Source organism: Stegastes partitus, unplaced genomic scaffold (genome assembly GCF_000690725.1).
Source record: "Stegastes partitus isolate 25-593 unplaced genomic scaffold, Stegastes_partitus-1.0.2 Scaffold1583, whole genome shotgun sequence".
Taxonomy (NCBI): domain Eukaryota; kingdom Metazoa; phylum Chordata; class Actinopteri; family Pomacentridae; genus Stegastes; species Stegastes partitus.
This window is the reverse complement of record NW_007579314.1, coordinates 30,507-44,224: the sequence shown is the minus strand read 5'-3', so window position 1 is coordinate 44,224 and position 13,718 is coordinate 30,507. Positions and strand designations below refer to the sequence as shown.

General features: G+C 41.7%; 2 protein-coding genes across 2 annotated transcripts in view; both read left to right on the top strand.

Annotated features, from left to right (window-relative positions):
- macf1a (microtubule actin crosslinking factor 1a) overlaps positions 1–13,718 on the top strand; it is a gene marked incomplete at its 5' end in the record, with an annotated part of 131,116 nt that overhangs the window by 107,551 nt on the left and 9,847 nt on the right. The window contains 19 exons of the mRNA XM_008300748.1: positions 160–288; positions 1,433–1,615; positions 1,706–1,861; positions 1,977–2,183; positions 2,461–2,580; positions 2,675–2,844; positions 2,945–3,104; positions 3,903–4,097; positions 4,229–4,501; positions 4,776–4,964; positions 5,099–5,210; positions 5,325–5,488; positions 6,471–6,633; positions 6,728–6,882; positions 6,979–7,053; positions 9,515–9,532; positions 10,633–10,750; positions 12,406–12,468; positions 12,985–13,017. Coding sequence (XP_008298970.1) covers positions 160–288; positions 1,433–1,615; positions 1,706–1,861; positions 1,977–2,183; positions 2,461–2,580; positions 2,675–2,844; positions 2,945–3,104; positions 3,903–4,097; positions 4,229–4,501; positions 4,776–4,964; positions 5,099–5,210; positions 5,325–5,488; positions 6,471–6,633; positions 6,728–6,882; positions 6,979–7,053; positions 9,515–9,532; positions 10,633–10,750; positions 12,406–12,468; positions 12,985–13,017 — 2,683 coding nt within the window. The remainder of the gene's footprint in view (positions 1–159; positions 289–1,432; positions 1,616–1,705; positions 1,862–1,976; positions 2,184–2,460; positions 2,581–2,674; positions 2,845–2,944; positions 3,105–3,902; positions 4,098–4,228; positions 4,502–4,775; positions 4,965–5,098; positions 5,211–5,324; positions 5,489–6,470; positions 6,634–6,727; positions 6,883–6,978; positions 7,054–9,514; positions 9,533–10,632; positions 10,751–12,405; positions 12,469–12,984; positions 13,018–13,718) is intronic.
- bmp8a (bone morphogenetic protein 8a) overlaps positions 11,502–13,718 on the top strand; it is a gene marked incomplete at its 3' end in the record, with an annotated part of 31,151 nt that continues 28,934 nt past the window's right edge. The window contains exon 1 of the mRNA XM_008300749.1: positions 11,502–11,512. The remainder of the gene's footprint in view (positions 11,513–13,718) is intronic.

Below are 13,718 nucleotides of genomic sequence, written 5' to 3'. Positions count from 1 at the left end.
GAGAGAATTTTTTTTTAATTGCACAGTGGAGAAATTTGCAGTAAAGAAATTTTAGATATTATACAGATTTCTTCTATGGTAGTTTTTCATGATGTAATCTTTACCTGCAGTAATTAATCTATGTCCTCTCCTGCACCTCCCTCCCCTGTGTCTCTGTAGGCTGAAGGTTTCCATGGCGAGTTGGAGGAGTTTCTCCAGTGGTTGAGGAGGACGGAGAGCCAGCTGTCTGCTGCCAAACCCACCGGAGGTTTACCTGAAACAGCCAGAGAGCAGCTACAGCAGCACATGGTACCAGAGCATCACATTACAGCTTCATACTCACAGTATCATGCACAGCACACAGAACCTCATCAGAGCACACACAGGAGGGACCATATCACACTGCTGATGACTGTTTTACATGCTTTGAAGATTTATAGATTTTGAAGATTATAAACCTGCAATATAACAAGATAAAATAGTTCAGTTTAAGTTGTTTATTTATGTTTTGTTTTCTGTTTTTGAACATCCCACAGATTAAAGGTGTAGAAGAAAACCTTATATTAATCCTTTATATGTTAACACAAAGCACACGTTTTTATCATGTTGGGTTTCTGTCAACAAAAATGATCTCTTGCTGCATTCTGTGAAGTTAGTGGTACAAGGTTCAGTTTACATGGTGTAAGCTCAGTTAAATTTTATTTATGACATTCAGAGTCATCTGAAAATCACAAATATGTAACTCTGCTGCTAGAGATACCTGCAGCAGGAACAAAACACAAAGTACATGAGAGAGAAGCCGGAATAAGAGAATTTCAATATTTTTCACTTTAAAAAATACTGAATTTAATCAGTTTCATCAACTATCAAAGTAGTTGGTGATTAATCTACTTGTTGACAACTAATGAATTAATCATTAAAGCTCTAATAGCAACATAATTAAGGGATGGGTCACGGTCTCCTGAGCAGCCCGAACTATAAACTATTTTTTACTAAAAGGAGAAAGCCTCCTGAATAATAACAGTGAACTGGTTCCACAGCAGAGGAGCCTTTTAAGCTCTGCCTCCTATTCTTCTTTTGGAAACTGTAGAAACCACAAACAATCCTGCAATCTGAAAGCAAAGTTCTCTGTTGCATAAATAAGGTTCTGTGTGATGTAACTTTGTTTATTGATATTTTAGGCAGCTTGTAAAATGCTTTCTGATGACAAATCTTATGTAAAGATGCCTCCTGAATAACCAGTCCAGTGTCAGCTCAGCGTCTTTAATATATTTTAAATATGTACCGATATTATTTACTACAACTTTTGAGCAGATGCTCTGAGTATTAGTTTCACAGAGACACTTGGCAGATGGACACTATGAAACTTTAATCGCCTCCATTGTTCTGAGCAGCTCAACACTCACCTGTTCACCAGTTCATCACTTCATATTTGAGTCTTCTCTGTCTGCAGGAGCTTCAGGCGCAGCTGACTCAGCGAGCGGAGCAGTACCATCGTCTGCTAGATCAAGGAGAGTCCATGCTGCTGGCCCGTGGAGGAGAGGAGGCCGGACCTGGTACCACCCAGACCCAGCAGAACCTGGGCATGCTGCAGAACAAGTGGGGCAGCCTCAACACCAAGATGGACGACCGCAGGGTAAGACAACGTGGATGAACTTGTCTTTCCTTATGTTTTGCTGATGTTTTTCTTGTACAGGTTTAACTTTGTGCTTTTTGAACCTTCCAGGGAAAACTGGAAGAGGCCGTTTCCTTGGCGACAGGCTTCCAGACTTCTCTGCAGGACACCATCAACTGGCTAACGCAGGCTGAACAGACCCTGAACATGGCTCAGCCCCCCAGCCTCATACTGGACACTGTCCTCTTCCAGATTGACGAGCACAAGGTAGCTAAGAAGCCTTGTTTAAATGTCTGTTTTACTCTGTTTAACAGGTCAGATATTGGCTCATGATCTCCTCAATTTCAGTTTCCTAACTCACCTGTCTTCTGTGTCCGTCCAGGTGTTTGTGAACGAGGTGAACACCCACAGAGAGCAGGTCCTGGCTCTGGAGAAGGCCGGCTCTCAGCTTCGCTTCGCCAGCCTGAAGCAGGACGTGGTACTCATCAAGAATCTGCTGCTCAGCGTTCAGGCCCGCTGGGACAAGCTGGTCCAGAGGTCCCTGGACCGAGGCCGACATCTGGACGAGGCCCGCAAACGAGCCAAACAGGTACTGAAGGTCTTATTGTGATTACACTGACAGCATGAGGACTATTTAAGGTTACTTTTAATACAAAACTGTTTGAGGAATATCGCTTTAGACCTTTCTTTCTTGGTTTCAGGTTAGTAGCACCTTTAAAGATATACAATAATATGTCATAAATACATTTAAGATGCAACACTTATTTTCCAATCATAAATGGTTTTGGATCAAGACTGCTAACAATTTACTCCAGATTAGACTCTTCTAGCTGAAAGGTTAAAATATAAAACAACTCTTTCTTTAGTTCCACGAGGCCTGGAGGAAGTTGACCGACTGGCTGGAAGAAGCTGAGAAAAGACTGGACTCAGAGCTGGAGATCTCCAATGAGCCAGACAAGATCAAAGTACAACTGGCCAAGCACAAGGTACCAGAGGCAATGAGACAGAAAAGCAGCATCAAACCATCACATCTGTGCATTTCAGCAGCTCTAATTTCTATTGTTGTGTTTTCTTGTGCAGGAGTTTCAGAAGGCGCTGGGATCAAAGCAGCCTGTTTACGACACCACGGTGAGGTCTGGGAAGGCCATGAGGGACAAAGCTCAGCTGCCTGCAGACACCCAGAAACTGGATCATCTGGTTGGAGAAGTTCGAGACAAGTGGGACACCGTCTGCGGCAAGAGCGTGGAGAGGTGAAGAAACTGGTTTATTTAGCTTTTCACTACAGGTCTGAATTATCATAATGAGTAAAACCTGATAATTAACAGCTGTTGTCTTCTCTCCTCCATCCAGACAACACAAGCTGGAGGAGGCTCTGCTGTTTTCAGGCCAGTTTGCTGAAGCTCTTCAGGCTTTGGTGGACTGGTTGTACAGAGTGGAGCCTCAGCTGGCAGAAGACCAGCCAGTCCATGGAGACCTGGATCTGGTGTCCAACCTCATGGACTCACATAAGGTGTGTACAGTGTGATAACCAGTTTCTATGGGCGTTTTATGCTCCTGTCAGAAGCATCTTTTGTGCAACTTGACACAGTTAGAATGTCATAAATCATAAAAAATGGAAAATGTAAATTGAATTTGATCATTTATTTTACAAAAATAAAAACCTTGTATCAACATTTACAACATTTTTCCAAGTGCCTACAAGTGGTACCAACACTGGAAAAAGTGGTGGCTCTACGTAGATTAGATATTTTACAATTTACATCTTTACAACCTCTACAAACTCTGCATTTTTCACACTACTCTGAACACCATAAAGATATTTCACAGTGCTGACTGTATCTTTCAACCCACTTGTTGACAACCTGCTCCTCTGTATAGCATTATTGAACCATGCTGCATTTATTTTTATTGCTAAAGCAGGTTTTATTTTCTCTCAAATCACTGTAATTTGTTTCCATGATTGTCTCCTATCTGCTATGGAAAAACAAAACCTGAAGTTCATCTGAATTTTTCTGAAGTGACTGTTGGTCACAGCCAAGTCACTCATGACGTCTCAGTTGTGCTGTGGAACACGTCATTTTTTAATTTTTTACAGAATCTGGTTGGACTAAATGTGTTACTTTTGGCAGTAATTTTGATGAAATATGACAATTTTAAGCTTAGCTTACCTTTTCCAATTCAAAGGCTCGCCATAAGTAGTTTTGCCTTTCCAACCTGAGCTGCATAAGCGGTTAATAGCTGGTGCTTTCACTCATACTCGCAGTGTGTTCTAGTGTTTCATATGACTGACTGTTGCCTACGCTTGCAGGCTTTCCAAAAAGAACTGGGAAAGAGAACCAGCAGCGTTCAGGCTCTGAAGCGTTCGGCTCGGGAGCTGATGGAGACCGGCCGCGACGACACTGCGTGGGTCAAAGTTCAGCTTCAGGAGCTCAGCAACCGCTGGGACACAGTGTGCGCCCTGTCAGTCACCAAGCAGACCCGCCTCCAGCAGGCCCTCAAGCAGGTCAGGGAGGAAGCTGCTTGACTAATTTAAACTTTATGGTGTATTTCATTGCATATTTAATCCTAGAAATTGCATCAGACATTCTTAAAGACCTCACCATTTCTTCTCTTCAACTCTTTTCTGTCCGTCAGGCGGAGGAGTTTCGTACGGCGGTGCAGGTGCTCCTGGAGTGGCTGTCGGAGGCAGAGCAGACGCTCCGTTTCCGCGGTGTCCTTCCTGAAGAGGCGGAGACTCTGCAGGCGCTGCTGCACACACATCGAGACTTCATGGGCACCGTGGAGGAGAAGAGGGCCGACGTGAACAAGGCTGCTGGCATGGGAGAGGGCATCCTGACCATGTGTCACGCTGACTCCATCACCACCATCAAACACTGGATCACCATCATCAGGGCGCGCTTTGAGGAGGTGAGGAACAGAGTAAACTTCATGAAAACACCACACTGTTATGAATATTGCTTGGTTTTTGTTTTGTTTTGGGGGGGAGGAGGGGGTTCTACTTTTTTATAATTCTGAAAAATTTACCAAACTCAACAATTTAGCATAGTCTTTTTAAAATTTTTCTTTGTTATTGAGGCCAAGTATACAGACCTGAAATCAATAACCTCCTGTCTGCCTTTATTTAACTAAGGATGTCAAGCAACAGAAATTCCTCATATTAATGAATATCTTTGCTGTACAGGTGCTGACTTGGGCCAAACAGCACGAGCAGCGCCTGGAGACGGCTCTGACCGAAGTGCTGAACAATGCCAACCTGCTGGAGGAGCTGTTGTCATGGCTACAGTGGGCTGAGACCACATTGGTCCAAAGAGACACTGAGCCGCTTCCTCAGGACATCCCACAACTCAAGACACTGATCACAGAGCACCAGGTGGGTCTCCCAGTTGTTTGTGAGTCACTGAACTTCCAGACACATTATTTACCATTTTAATGTGGAATCAACCCTCCTGAACTGAGTGTGTTTGATCCGTTGAGTTACTCACTGTTGGCGTTTGTTGTTCTCAGATGTTTATGGAGGAGATGACGAGGAAGCAGCCGGACGTCGACAAAGTCACAAAAACCTACAAAAGAAAACCAGCCGAGCCTCCCAGCAGCCTGGCTGAGAGGAGAGGAGCTCGTAAGTCACCTGTGTTTACCTCGTAGAGAACAAATATTATTACCTCCCAGTCTATGATGATGGCCTAAGTGCATGTGGAAAAAATGTACAGTTAACTTTCTGTGTCCTCTTCAGGCAAACACCAGCAACAACAACAACAGCAGCAGCAGCAGGCAGCCATGCAGGTTTCTGGAGGAAACCCTCGACTCAACCAGCTCTGTGCCAGGTGGCAGCAGGTGTGGCTGCTGGCTCTCGACCGCCAGCGTAAGCTCAACGACGCTCTGGACCGGTTGGAAGAGGTAGCCTTCATAATTGTACATGTGGAGAAACATTACAGTGGAATTCTGATACATTTCTACATTTAATTTACATTCTTGCTTAATTGGCATTATAATTTGATAGTCATGGTAAAAAGTTCTGGGACTGCGCCTATAAAAATCAAACAAAACACCAAATTTTGCTGACATCCCTGTCAAAGTAGTGTCTTTATTCAACGATACTCTGCTCCCAGTGCTCCTGCAACACTCATAATACTCCCTGGAAGTCCCAGTATCTAAACAAGCCAAGCACCATCTGCAAAACTTTGACCCCTCAACTTCAATTTCATTTTTGTGAGAAGAAAGAAACCAAATTTAACAAGAAGGGGACATGTTGTTGTGGCTTAAAAAGTCATGACAGGGTGCACATTGGTGAACATATATGTCATTCCGCCACATTTTAGGTCATTTCACCAAATTTTCTCCCAGATGCCTCAGGATGTTACAGCAAAACTCCGCCTTGACAATCCAAATCTAGGATATTGATTCACCAGGTTTGCAGCGAGCATGCTCCTTATGCTACTGACCTGATGGGTCTTCTCCAGTTTTGGAAACTTTGGACTCTTTCCCTGTGAAAACTGTTGTTGCTTATTTTGGTGGTAGCTGCAGACCCACCTTTGGTCACAGTGATGGCTCTACATGAAAGTTGGATCATCCAGCTGCTGACTGACACACAGTGTGATGTCTCCTCTCTGCTGAATTTGAAGTCCACAGAGATATCACAAATGTGCACCTACCAGTGGTCATGAAAACATGTACAACACAGGTCCTGATGTTGATATTACAGCATCATGTGGTCTCCTGACAGTTGCTGCTCCCACATGTTGCACGTGCATGACCACGACGCACTCCGTTCACCCGCACCGCAAACAGTCCCAGAACTTTCTGATCATCCCTCATGCGTGTCCTGTACAGTTTTACATAACTACGGCATGAAAAGTAACCCGCTTCCTTCCATTTTTAGCTCAAGGAGTTTGCCAACTTCGACTTTGACGTGTGGAGGAAGAAGTACATGCGCTGGATGAACCACAAGAAGTCTCGCGTCATGGATTTCTTCAGACGCATCGACAAGGACCAAGATGGAAAGATCACGCGGCAGGAGTTCATCGACGGCATCTTGGCCTCCAGTACGATGCTTAGCTTTCTCTTTGGTTTGCAGTGGGACATAATTTGCTTTAAGACACTAAATAACATGAATTCCTGTTTTGTTCACCTGTGCAGAGTTCCCAACTAGTAAGCTGGAGATGACGGCTGTGGCGGACATCTTTGACAGAGACGGAGACGGTTACATCGACTACTACGAGTTTGTTGCTGCTCTGCACCCCAACAAGGACGCCTACAGACCGACCACTGACGCTGACAAGATCGAGGATGAGGTATGGCACATCTACAGAACTTTACTGGTTTAACTTCCACACATAAACAAGCAAAGATGGCATTCGTTAATGTGTATCTCATCCGTGGCTGTGCAGGTCACTCGGCAGGTGGCTCAGTGTAAATGTGCCAAGAGGTTCCAGGTGGAGCAGATAGGAGAGAACAAGTACCGGGTAAGTTCAGCTACGTTTCTGGTTCAATGAAATACACAGCATTTATAGAATAATTTACAGTTACGTATTTATTATGTTTTCATTAATATATGTAATTGTTAGAAGAGCTGGGTCAAAGGGGATTTACAAGAAATGTTAAATAGTTTTAAATGTTTCCTCTAGCCAACAGTATCAAGTCTGTCTCAGCGTTCGTGCAACTTAAAGAAGCATTAACGAAAAACTGAAGTTCAAATTTGCACCAAAGTCCTAATTCAGGTTGACAGCACCTAGTTTCATGTTTATCAAAGGTTATTATCAAAACTGTGCTCAATTAGGAGCTGGAGTGCGATTACATGTTCCATCTCTCGTAATTAATGAACCTGAACCACATTAAAAGGAGGTGAAAGCATCTGACTCTCTGCCAAGAATTTCTTGTGAATGCTGTTTGACCCAGTTCTGATTAATAGAAAGTGTTTTATTCATTACTGGCTGCACTTCATTAACTTCTCCACATAACTTCACAGCATTTCTCACTTGTGTGTGTGTGTGTGTGTGTCTCACACATCATGGTTTCATGGTGTATTTATAAGTGTTTAAATCGCCTGTATCATAGTCTCATAACACGTCACAGTAACATTAATATAACGTGTTTTTAACATCTCACAGCGCTCCAGGATTGTCTTCTTTGTCATCACCACAGCATTAATAAATCGCTGTAAATGTGACGGCACAGATACACAGTAGGGTTCTGGGCAGGAAGGAGGCAGAATTCAAGTTGATTCGCTCACATATCGTTAAGTTTATCGAGTTTTGAATGAAATAAAGTTGCTTTTTAGTCCTACACTGCAAAAACTCAAAATCTTACCAAGTTTATTAATCTTGTTTTTAGTCAAAATGTCTCATCCCACTTGATTTGAGATAAATTCACCTAACAAGTAACATTTCAGCAAGATAGAGGGACTTGTTTGAAGACACTGCATCTTAAATATCTTGTTAAGTCAAACAATCTTGAAATTATCCTGTTTTGAGTTGTATTTTAGAAGAAACAAGGCTAATTTGACATTTCATATATTTGTAAAGCTGAGGTGTTCTTTGTTTAAGATAGATAATCTTGATTTAAGAAATAAACTTTACTTAATTCAAGTGAAGGCATTTTATTGGAAAATCGCCAATTCATACGAGAAAGAGCTATAACTAGAGTCCTGACTGAGGAACACATTTAGCTTTTCATTAATGTTTTCGTTACTGTTATTTATCATTTCTGAATACAAGTAAGGCAGGATTTGTAGCCCTTTGATCCCCAAAAAAACAGGTCAGGCATACAAACACAGTTACACACACTCTAATAGGTCTATCCAAACAAAACAACACAACAGTCTAAAATATTAGTTTGTGTTATTATTGATATACTGCAGGCAAGTAGTATTAATATAGGTTGTTTATATAGCATGTAAAAAACAAGCAATAACTCAACTTAAATAATGAGTCCATTGCAACAAAAGTAATCCAAACCCTTATGTGATGAATTACAAGGGTACTCATTAATATCATGCCCCCAGATAAATAATTAAAATTCCATCCAACTGGAAAATTCAGAGAGTAAACATGTATTTAGTCAGTAATCTTCATGTTTGACGTGTAGTTCTGAGTAAACATTCAGCATTTCCGATCAGCAGACTTTCAGATTTTGTTTTGTTTTGTAACAATTACAGCTAAAATACGTTTTTAAATTTGATTCGATTTCTGGAAATCTCTTTGCAACCTCCACAGGGCTCCTGACCCGAAGCTGCATCGTTGCTGCATTTGTAAAGAAAAATATTTGGACTTTGCAAACCTAAAGAAACCAAAAACAGACTAACAAGAGGTTAATGTTTCTCAGTTTCTTTGTGTCTGTTTAGGAAGGTGCTAAATTGTTTAGCACAATGCCACGAAAAAGTGTTGATCAAAAACAGCAAAAAAAAAAACCAGCTCCAGGAGGGTTCAGGCCTTCATTCTGAAGCTATTTTAGAAGCTACAGCGATTCTAGCAGCTTCCCCAGCAGCCTGTGTGTATCTGTGCAGCATTCTACAGCAGCCATTAACTCAGTTTTAACCGTTTTCAGCAGCATTTACTGGATCACCATCACTACCACTGTCCAGTCCGTCATTATCCGCTGGGTAATGAGATCCAGTGTCAGACTGCAGGACACTGGAGATACTAATAGTCACACTGGTCGTCTGTCCTGTTTGTCGTTTTGTGTCTGGCTGCACTTTTCCTCACTGCTTCTGTCTCCACCTTCAACAGCAGCAGTTTTTAAACTCACTTTGACGTCATTCACATCCACTGCGTCTCCCTGCTTTCACCACTAATTGTGTTTAGTTCGAGAAGACAAAAATAAATGGTTTCCTTTCATACATTCAGATGTCAGTACGTGTTGTTTCACTCTTGCTCTGTTTCTTTCTCCTTGTGTTCCTCTGCTCCGTGTCTGCTGGATTTATTGTAGTTCTTCCTCGGAAACCAGGTAAAGTGACTGACTCTGCTGTGAACGGACGAGTGAAATCTGCTTCCCCGTTCGCCGCCAAAGGAGTGCTCCACCTTCCGCTTTCTCTCACGTACAAAACAACACCTTTAATGCAATTATTCAGAAGAATTAAATTGTAATTCTACAAAAGAGAAACTCAGCAGAAGCAGCACTCCGTCGTGGCTTTGCAACGTGTAAACAGGTTTCACCGTCCAGTTGTGTTCCTGCCGTGATTTGTTTGGTGTTGAGAGTGACAAATTGCACAATGTGAAGCAGGCGACAGCGACATGGCTGCAGTGGTAATTAGTGGTTCGGTGATATATAGTCTGCTTTGGACTGAAGCTGGGAGCAAATCAAGCTGCTTGGAGAGAAATACAGACAATTCCTTCTGTGCTGGTATTGCTTCGAGATCTTTGCTTTGCTGCGTGGTTTGAAAAACTGAATATGTTTGAAAACTTTAAAGATTGAATAGAAACATACACTGTAAAAAAAATATATATATATATACAGTTTTTAACGGTAATTTCTTTAACCATTTACTGTTAATTTAGATTTTCCCAGTTTTGTTAATAGATAAGTAGTTAGATAATAAGTAGTAAAAACCACAGAAAAAAGTTTTATTTAGTAGTTAATCATAAAAACATGGACCAGAACATTCACATGAAATATCTGTATTTTTCATGAATTGTATTTTCTTCTTTCACACTTTATTTTTTTTCAGTGTTTTTGAGCCTCACTGTGGTTTTTTTGCAAGATTTTTACTGTTTCCACTTTTTTTTTTTTTTACAGTGTATGAATGATTTCTAGTGTGATGATAATGCCTTGATTTAAGCGGCTGGGTATCAACTGGGCTGATAATCTCTTGAATTCAGTGCATGGTTTTTCTGTCATTGCATGGAGTAGAAAAGATCATCTGCTCAGATGTGGGTAACGGGCTTCTCGGTGTGATGGTTGTGAATCATTTGAACCTCTGCGTAGTTTTACTCACTGACTTTCTACCCTTCCTTTTCCGATTCTCTTTTCTCTCGCCCTCCTTTCTCCTCATTGCTCTTTGCCCCGTCCTCCCTCCTTTTTTTTTTTTTTTTTTTAAACCTCCTCAGTTCGGCGACTCTCAGCAGCTTCGTCTGGTGAGGATTTTGCGCAGCACGGTGATGGTGAGAGTCGGAGGAGGCTGGATGGCTCTAGACGAGTTTCTGGTGAAGAATGATCCATGCAGAGGTGAGCGACGGTCACACACCAGCATATTGATGTCTGCTCTCTCCTTCTCTGTCTCACACTGTGTCAATCACATGCACTCGCTAGAGCCTGACCGATACTTGGAGCTATATCAGCCAAAATCAGTTGTATTACCAACCCACTGTTGTGCAGCGATGCACTGCTCCCAGTGCTCCGGCAACACTTGGAACGCTCCCTGGACGTTCTGTAAACACATGAATCAGCTGTAATGGCCACTAAACCTCCTAAACTGCATTACAACTGCATATGGTTAAAAACATGTATATCGCTTGTTGACTTCTACATTCTAAGTTGTTTTGATAATTTGTGCACAAAGAGGATAGCTTCAGCTTTTCTTAATATTTTAGCCGAGTCATAATCAGAGGCCATTTGATGTACTTGTTCTGTTTTGCAGATTGTGAATCAAGGACAGGATGAGAAATAGTAAAAATTTCAGGCGTTTATCTTTAATATTTACTGAGATATTGTCTTCAAATCCGCCACATATTTTGAAGTGTGAAAAAACACGCTGAAAGTAAGTCAACAGGATTTGTTTTTAAATTATCTTGGAAAGTACTTATTTTATATTTATAAGTATATAAGTAATAATTTAACCTAAAATTTTACTGATACCTTTTCAAATATCCACAGTTTATGAAAGAAAAGAAGTTTAAAGTAAATCAAAGATGATTGTGCAGAAGATGATTAGATGGAATGACCCAAAAAAAGAACCTTACAACTTAAAATGATGTGACATTTATCCATGTGGACAATGAACTGGATGTTAAAACTGCCGGGTCAAAGATGCAGAAACCTGAAAAATGATTAATCAGTGATTGCAATGAGTAATCAGTCAGTTGTATACAATTCAATTATTCAGCCACAATTGTTGTTGATAACTGATCGGTCAGTTTGAGGAATTCAAGTCAAAATTCTCACATTTCAGCTTCTTAAGTTTGAATATTTTCTGCTTTCTTTCTTGCTCTTTCACCATAAACTTAATGTCTTTGAGTTGTGGACAAAAACTATATTTGAGAATGTCATCCTGATGTTTGGGAACAAGTAATCAAATGAATATATGTGCAGTTATTTTTCACTGCACTTTGGTTCAACTCTTGCTGTTTATGAATCAAACTGACTTGACTTGATGTGAATAGTTGCTGACGAACCTTTTCAGTGAACAGTTCTCTTTAGAGTGAATGTGGCTCCATGTTGGTGTCGTGTTGATATCGGTCAGGTTCTCGCTCTCACACAAACACTCTCATGTTGCTCTTTACAAAAGCAAACAAACCTCCAGTGATGCCTCTTGACGTTGGGTATTTGCACCATCTGACAGCACTCAGAGCTCACTGAAGGAAACGCAGCATCTGAATCGACTCACGTTTGTCAAATTGTCTGTCGGCAGGTGACGCAGTGATTCACCGTCTCACTTTTCCCTGCAGTGACGTCGGTGTATTTGTTGTGCTCCTCGGAGCAGGTGTTCCTCTCTCCATCTCCATTTCTCTGTCGACCCTCCGAGGAGCTCATCCTCCTTTTATTTCTGTGTTCTGTCTCTGTTCATTCTGTCTTTATTAAAGCAGTAGTATTGCATGGTGCATGGTCCTCAGTTCTCTCCTCCTCCTCCCTCTCTTTCTCCCTCCCTTCTTCTCTTTCCCCAGTGCAACATCCAGGACTTAAGATTCTTCGCTCCGATTCCAGTAGCTCCATCTCATCTCGTATAGGTTGGACTTCTCCTCTATCTCTCACGCTTTCTTCCTAACTGCCCGTCTCTCCTCCGTCCACTTTGTTCTGCTCTGTTTTTCTGTCTTTGCTTTCTCCTGGACTCTCTCCTCCAGGTTTTCTTGTTCTCTCTTGTTCCTCCACTTCTTCTTCTTCTCCTTCTTCTTCTTCTCTGGTTTGTTGGTTTGGCCTTGTTACTGTGCCTTGCTGACTGTGATCACCTGACTAACGTTATGTCTCCCCCACTGTCCTGCTCTTCCTCTCCTGATCCTCCCTTTGGCTGCTCACGCAAGCTCTGAAATCCTGATGTGTTCCCGTTTTTAAACCCGTTTCAGGGCCTCCACGACTCTCTGTGTGTTTCGTCTGTGGTGGTTTTTGACAGTCTGATTAACTCCAGAGATTGTGTGTTTGTGTTACAAGATGTTTCCAAGATATCTTTATATATGTGTGTGTGTGTGTGTGAGACTTTCTTCATCCCACCACGAGCATGCAGTTATTTTGTCTCTTGTGTCTCTTAGTGACAGTCACTCCTGGCTATTTCTGCTGCCGAGGTATCTACACTTCCTCTCTGTCTCTCATCTCTCCATCTCTGTCACTCTCCATCCATCCGTCCATCCGTCAGTCTCCATCTCTAACCACAGCTGTCCTCTGTGTGTCTATATATGTGTGTACACTGTTTAGAAGTGTGTTCAGGTTCGTGCGTATAGGCATCGATGTCGGTCTTGTCTGTGTGCCACATGTTTGCGTCATGCTTTCCTCACTCACAACAAAAGCAGGATTTGGCCAACCCCTGGTCTTTAGAATTTACCTCTTATTTCAGTGCTTGTTTCTTTAAAACACACCAATTATGACAAAATGAATATGGCATAGCTGAAATTTGAATCGATAAATAATACATGATAGAGATGCACAGCACAAACCAAAAACCAGAGAAAAGTTGTAGCACTTGATCCTCTGAACCCCGAGCAGTTTCTGGGCATTTCTTTTTCTTTTGCACCTGTCGCATTTTTTCTCACTGCAGGTTCATTTTTTATTCAAATAAAAGTCCTGCACCTCTTTTTTTAAATAAAAAAACAAAGTGGAATTTTTGAAATATTTCTTTTACACAAATTTAAAAAACTCAGTCAACATGTACAATATTTGCCCACAAGTGTCACCAATACTGGAAGAAACGGTGGCTCCACAAATTCTAAGTATGTTATTACTTACTTGCATTTTTAATGTGTTTCCATACTTGCCTTCTCTCTCTGCT